Source organism: Hoplias malabaricus, chromosome 2 (genome assembly GCF_029633855.1).
Source record: "Hoplias malabaricus isolate fHopMal1 chromosome 2, fHopMal1.hap1, whole genome shotgun sequence".
Taxonomy (NCBI): domain Eukaryota; kingdom Metazoa; phylum Chordata; class Actinopteri; order Characiformes; family Erythrinidae; genus Hoplias; species Hoplias malabaricus.
In genome coordinates, this window is record NC_089801.1 from 5251950 (window position 1) to 5259449 (window position 7500).

General features: G+C 47.9%; 1 protein-coding gene across 1 annotated transcript; it reads left to right on the forward strand.

The window, feature by feature from the left end:
- Positions 1 to 6103: 6103 nt before the first annotated feature.
- LOC136673774 (protein rtoA-like) lies at positions 6104 to 7426 on the forward strand. The gene has a single exon (XM_066649491.1). The coding sequence runs from the start codon at positions 6104 to 6106 to the stop codon at positions 7424 to 7426; it is 1323 nt and encodes a 440-aa protein (XP_066505588.1).
- Positions 7427 to 7500: the final 74 nt, after the last annotated feature.

Here is a 7500-nt window from a genome sequence, read left to right on the forward strand (position 1 = left end):
CGGTAACGGGAGCCGGGGGAGATCAGTCTTTCAGACTTTCTACTAAGGCCTGAGGAAGAAAATCTCACCAGTGTCTCACCACATTCAGGAGCATATACACAGCTCCGCACCCTTTCAGACCCTGCTCTCTCCGGCGAATCCACACCCTCAGTTTTTATAGGAACCAAAGATACGTCATCAGCAGGGGGCGCTGTGGAGGCTCGGTTCCTGCATCACTCTGAATTCAGAGCCAGAGATAAAGGGATAGAGTCAGGACAGAGTCATGGTTAATCCACTGTTTACAGCGCGGTCAGATCACAGTGAGATATGAGACACACGTGGAAATGAGTTCTGAGTCGTCTGAGCTCAAGAACGAGAAACGTAGCCGATGCGCTACTTTGTCGTGCTGAGCACAGCCCCATGAACACACACAGATGCAGCATTTTCCAGGTCTTTATTTCATAATATTGATTCGCATAACTCTGTAAATGAGCTCCACTGCACCATTACACTTAATTTGAGGCTCTGAGCTCTTTCTGGAGCTTCTTTATCCCATGGTGAGTCACTGTGAGTCACTATCACTGTTCACACTGACGCGAAGCCACTGTTATTTTCAAGCTGGAGGCTGTATTTTCAGGAACCTGATTATGTTGGTGGAAACATGGTGAACGGTTCCACATTAGGTTCATGAACAAGTCCCACACTGTTTCTAATAAAGTGGCCACCGAATGTATGTTCATATTCGAGCGGTTGCGAAGATCAGTGCACTTTAAACCTTTCCTAAACGTTCAGAACTGCAGAGTTTGATGTTTTGCCTTCTCCACCACACCTGATTCAGCTCATGAAGGGCGTGATGATTGGCGGATGAGTTGAGTCAGGGGTTTTAAAGCTTTAAGCCCGGCATTACAGCGGCCCTGTGGGAATAAAGCCTGACCTGTGCGATTTAGAGGAGTAAGTAGCTGTAGAGCCCCTTAAAGGGCCAGGATTCTTTAGATATTTTTAGCACATTTACCGAAATTACTCATATTTCCAGCCATTTTTGTCACTTATTTTTTAATTAACCTGTTTTATTGCTACCGTGCCTTTAAGACAGGTCTATGCTCTGATTGGTTGCCTGAGCTCCTTCAAGAAGCCATCCAGGCTGAAAAGTAGCTAATTATAGATGGATAATGTAAACTGAATGTTTGTGATGTAAGCCTTGAAGGGGAATCACACGTTTGGTGTATGTTCACATTAAAGTGTGAATCTGGAGTCCACCAACCCACACACTGTGAAACAAGACCCCCAGTCAGTTTACTGTGCGCTGCCTGAGTCTGAAACACGGGATAAAACGAGCCGTTCCAATTGTTCTCCGCTTCTGACGTCAAGTGCAGAGACTTTAGAATGGCCCCGCCCCCTCGTCTGAGTTTGTCCAATCACAGCCCTGGACCCACATTTGTCTAATTTGAATGAATGAATGAATGAATGAATGATTGAGTAGTAAGGCTGTGACTGATTTGTATTAATGTAGTACTCTGGAACATGATGACACGATGACACGTTGCTATGGTAACATGTCCAATAAATAACAGGTCTCCAGTTGTGTGTTTGTTTAGTTTGTGTCCTTCATGCTGTAAAATGATTGACCAATAGAAATGCTCCAAATTTATTCGGAATAAAATATTTTTAAATTCACTTCCACTGAAAGTTATGAAGGTTTTTCCTGTAAAGTTACTGTGATAATATTTTGAGATACTAATCATTACGTTCTGTGGGTAGTGTGGTGTGTTCTCCCTGTGTCTGCGTGGGTTTCCTCCGGGTGACTGTCTGTGAGGAGTGTGGTGTGTTCTCTCTGTGTCTGCGTGGGTTTCCTCCGGGTGACTGTCTGTGAGGAGTGTGGTGTGTTCTCCCTGTGTCTGCGTGGGTTTCCTCCGGGTGACTGTCTGTGAGGAGTGTGGTGTGTTCTCCCTGTGTCTGTGTGGGTTTCCTCCGGGTGCTCCGGTTTCCTCCCACAGTCCAAAAACACACGTTGGTAGGTGGATTGGCGATTCAAAAGTGTCTGTAGGTGTGAGTGTGTGAGTGAATGTGTGTTTGTGTTGCCCTGTGAAGGACTGGCGCCTCCTCCAGGGTGTATTCCCGCCTTGCGCCCAATGATTCCAGGTAGACTCTGGACCCACCGCGACCCTGAACTGGATAAGGGTTACAGATAATGAATGAATGAATGAATAATCATTATACTGAGATAGTATACAGTCTCAGTTTAATGAGATAGCAACTTTCATATTAATGAAAACAAAATGGGTGCCTTTTTAATATTATTTCATGTGACGGAAACGGGCTTCCACACTAACAAGCTCGTTACTGTGAGTATCAAGTTGTGTTAAGATATTACACACTATTACTGCTCTTTAGGGGTGTGTGTGTGTGTGTGTGTGAGAGAGAGAGAGAGAGAGAGAAATTTCTATTCATCTAAAATATGGAACTTCACTGCTGTCTGACAGCAGACACATTTCTGATAAACCACCAACAGCTCTTCAGCCGCGTGTGTGTGTGTGTGTGACCCCCTAAAGGAATGATGTTCATGTGAATAATTTAACATTTGAGTCACCTTCCCCATCACTCTTAGATGAGTTCCTCTAAACTCATTTCTCTCTTTCTCTCTCTCTCTCTCTCTCTCTCTCTCTCTCTCTCTTTTTCTCATCCCTTGTTTACCCCGTTCCCTTCTGCCTTCTATATCCCAGTCTTCTCTCTCTCTCTCTCTCTCTCTCTCACTCACGCACACACACACACTTTACACTCACAGCCGTCACACACTCACAGACACACTCCTCCTCCGCTTACATCTTTAATCTAAATGCTATAAGCTTGAACTCAGGCCTCAGCTCCATTTCACATGTAAAAATTCAGAGAGATCCGCGGCGCATAAATCAATGCCGAAGAGCAACGTGTAAATCAGTTCACTTACCACATCCTTTATTAAACAGCTGTGTGAAGATGGAAATGTTAGATCCTGAGTGAGGAGCTCTAATGGTGACCCTGTGCAGTCGGAGGGAGTTTCCGTCCGAGTCCGGGATCAGCCTCGCGTTCTTTAGCGTTGAGCGTACAGCAGTAAACACAGTGTTGAATGCAGTGTGTGTGTGACCCCACATAGGGTTTCCTACATTCCTCCAAATAGTACATAGTGCAGTTTCTGCAGTGCTTACCAGTGAAAGGGACTTTGTTCTCTCTGTTACAGCTCAGAGAAGCATCACTGATTTTGAAGCTGTAATTTTAAGACTAGCTTCAGTTGTACATACAAAGTCTTAAGAAGGAAAGGAGCTGTTACATTTTTATAAATATATAAATAAATGAGTTAATGTTTCCTCAAAGAACACAGGACCTTGGCACCTCACTTTTGTAGAACTGGGAACCCTGGGAACAGCTGGGACCGCACATGAACTGGAACATATGATGCTTTTCCATTGCATGGTACCAACTCGGCTCAGTTCGGCTCTGCATGCTTTTCAATCCCTGGTCCCTGGTTGGTTTTCCACTCCCACAGAAATGTATCGGGTGTCGTCTCAAACCCCCGTCTCTAAGGAGAACAGCGGGCTTTGGAAACCACAACAGCGTAACGTTAAGTGGTGTTTACTCATGGTGTAATACAACGAATAACTAGATAACTAATGAAGCGCAAAGTTCACTGAGATTATATACATAGGGGAACGGTAAAGTGAGCAAGTGCTACAATCACAAACAGCAATAAGTAGAAACAGTCGTTTGTGTGACTGTAAATGACAGAGGCTTGTGAACATGTTGACAGTGAAGTGCAGGGTTATGTCTGAGGTAGGTTCAGGAGTCTGATGGCAGTTGGGAAGAAAGAGTTCTTTAGCCTAGTGGTCTTTCCTTTGACACTTCTGTACCTCTGGCCTTAGAGGAGAAGTGTGAACAGTCCACGCTGGGGGTGGATGGGGTCTTGAAGGATGGAGGCAGCTCTCCTGTGGACTCTCTGGTGGTAGATGCTTTGCAGAGAGGGTAGTGGAGTCCTGGTGATCTTCTCAGCAGTCTTCACTACTCTCTGCAAGCGTTTTCGGTCCATCACAGTCGTGCTGCCGTACCACATGGTGACACCGCTGGTCAGGAGGCTCTCGATAACACAGCTATAAACATTTCTGAGGATTCTGGGTGACATCCCAAATTTTCTCAGCCTCCTCAGGAAATACAACCGCTGCTGAGCCTTTTTGACCAGCTGCATGGTGTTCAATGTCCATGCAAAGTCCTCACTGATGTGGACGCCCACTTTGAGCTCCCGAATGAACAGTGGCTGATGAGGTCTTTTCTTTTTCCTCATATCCACTATCAGCTCCTTCGTCTTGTCTGTGTTGAGGGTGAGGTTTTTGTCCTCACACCATGCTACCAGCCCGGTCACCTCCCTCCTGTAGGCCTCTTCATCTCCATGAGTGATGCGTCCTATCACTGCGGTGTCATCTGCAAACTTGAGGATGATGTTGTCCTTGTGACAAAGTCATGGGTGAACAGGGTGAAGAGGATGGAGCTGAGGACACATCCCTGTGGAACCCCAGTGTAGGTGGTGATACTGGCTGAAGTCCTGTTGCCAACCCTGACGGACTGGGGCCTGCCAGTCAGGAAGTCCAAAAGCCAGTGGCAGAGGGTGGGGTGCAGGCCTAGTGTGGACAGTTTGTGGGTATGTTTTTGTTGTTTGGGACTGAACACAGCTCTGTCATCAGTTCAGACAGGTCAGTAGAGTTTGTTCCTTCTTTGTTGCAGCGTCCAGCTCTCGCTGGATTCTTTCATCAGCCACCGATCCAAGGAGCGTTTGAACCTCTTCAAAAGACCACGGCGTCATTTTACGAGCTGCCGTCGTGAATCGGATAAAAACAAACGTGATCTCTGCTGCAGCTGGAGATTTTACAGATGGAGAGTTGGTGCTGGTCGTCTGCGTTGCGTGGCGTAGAGTGACGACTCTCTCTGGACGATCAGCGCTCTGCAAGGTTTACACGCCACGGTTTAGTCCCTACTCGACTCGCTCTGAACCACGAGAGAACAGCCACTAAACGAGTCGAGTCGACAGCACAGTGCCGTAGAGCGTAGTGCCCTCATACATTATTAAGAGTGACTGATTATTGTGGCCTGATTTAATAATAGATTTACAGTCTGTGGACAGTGACCGCCCCACTGTGACCAGCCCTGACCTGTTTATCATCGTCTGGATGTCCACGACTCTGAATGGATCCTTTAAAAATGTTCTTTAAAATCTTTTACATGTTTCAGAATGCAGCGGCTAGTCTCGGCATGTCTGTCTCTCCCAGCTCTCAGAGCTCATTTGTCTTTTCTCACTTTCAGGGCACTGGACTTTTGCCGTGGGTGACCCCAGAGAGGGGGAGAGAGAGAGAGAGGGAAAGAGAGGGAGAGAGAGGGAGAGAGAGAGAGGTGCTGTAGAAATAATGAGTGTCTTCTCTCCTCCTGCTGTCTAATGGGCTTCAGCTAAAGAAAGCCATAAGCCTGCCAGCAGGAGAGAGAGAGAGAGAGAAAGAGAGAGAGAGAGAGAGAGAGAGAGAGAGTGAGTGAGGGATGAGAGGAGTGAGGGATGGACAGAGGGAGGTGTGGTGCTGAACTCCAGTGGAGATGCAGTCTGTAGTCGGAGTTAATCTGACTCCATACTGACCTTCACACCCCAGCACACACAAACAATGCTTAAAAGTAGTCTAGAGCCTCTGGGGTTCTTCCTCCATCATCATTTGTTTCTTTTTGAGAAACATACACACACACACACACACACATACGCAATTTGATCATGCCAGTCTCTTATGTGTAGATTAGACAGTCAGATAGAAGTGTATCCTTAAGAATAATGTCCCAGTCCACTTCACCCCAAGACAGAGACAGAGGTGAGACACTTAAAGGACACTCCTGTGGGAGGAGATTAAATGTAGGGAGCCACTGATTGGAGCTTTAAAAATGTGTGTTATTTGACACGTTACTAGCTGTAACACCCCCTGATCCCCTAACTGAGCCAAAGGGTCCACAGCAGCACAGAACAGCTTTAAGGACCATTTGGCTCTTGAGTGAAAAAGTGGCCATGGAGTCTGATTCAGGATCGAGACCAGGAAATGTAGAATCTGAATCAGAATAGAGACCGGGAAAAATGGAGTCTGAGCCAGGATCGAGACCGGGAAAAATGGAGTCTGAGTCAGGATCGAGACCAGGAAATGTAGAATCTGAGTCAGGATCAAGACCGGAAAAAATGGAGTCTGAGTCAGGATCGAGACCAGGAAACGTGGAGTCCCAGTCAGGATCGAGACCAGGAAGCGTGGAAACCCAGTCAGGATCGAGACCAGGAAGCGTGGAGTCCCAGTCAGGATCGAGACCAGGAAGCGTGGAGTCCCAGTCAGGATCGAGACCAGGAAGCGTGGAGTCCCAGTCAGGATCGAGACCAGGAAGCATGGAGTCCCAGTCAGGATCAAGACCAGGAAGCGTGGAGTCCCAGTCAGGATCGAGACCAGGAAGCGTGGAGTCTGAGTCAGGATCGAAACCAGGAAACGTAGAATCTGATTCAGGATTGAGACCAGGAAACGTGGAGTACCTGTCAGGATCGAGACCAGGAAGCGTGGAGTCCCAGTCAGGATCGAGACCAGGAAACGTGGAGTCCCAGTCAGGATCGAGACCAGGAAGCGTGGAGTCCCAGTCAGGATCGAGACCAGGAAGCGTGGAGTCTGAGTCAGGATCGAAACCGGGAAACTTAGAATCTGATTCAGGATTGAGACCAGGAAGCGTGGAGTTCCAGTCAGGATTGAGACCAGGAAGCGTGGAGTCCCAGTCAGGATCGAGACCAGGAAACGTGAAGTCCCAGTCAGGATCGAGACCAGGAAACGTGAAGTCCCAGTCAGGATCGAGACCAGGAAACGTGAAGTCCCAGTCAGGATCGAGACCAGGATACGTGGAGTCCCAGTCAGGATCGAGACCAGGAAACATGGAGTCCCAGTCAGGATCGAGACCGGGAAACGTAGAATCTGATTCAGGATCAAGACCAGGAAGCATGGAGTCCCAGTCAGGATCAATACCAGGAAGCGAGGAGTCCCAGTCAGGATCGAGACCAGGAAACGTGGAGTCCCAGTCAGGATCAAGACCAGGAAGCGTGGAGTCCCAGTCAGGATCAAGACCAGGAAGCGTGGAGTCCCAGTCAGGATCAAGACCAGGAAGCGTGGAGTCCCAGTCAGGATCAAGACCAGGAAGCATGGAGTCCCAGTCAGGATCGAGACCAGGACGCGTGGAGTCCCAGTCAGGATCAAGACCAGGAAGCGTGGAGTCCCAGTCAGGATCGAAACCAGGAAACGTAGAATCTGATTCAGGATCGAGACCAGGAAGCGTGGAGTCCGAGTCAGAATCAAGACCAGAACCACAAGTAGGTGAATCTACACGAGCTGCATTCCAAGGCCTAGGCTTCGTTTATCAGACGCAACGCCACTGAAGGCTGTTCCAATGTGAAGGACCTTTGTGTGCAGCCTACATTCAGAGCCACTTTGAGGAGACAACTGACCCACA

Excerpts from the sequence above, each read along its gene's own strand:
- LOC136673774 (XM_066649491.1), top strand. The coding sequence starts at position 6,104 with ATGGAGTCTGAGCCAGGATCGAGACCGGGAAAAATGGAGTCTGAGTCA.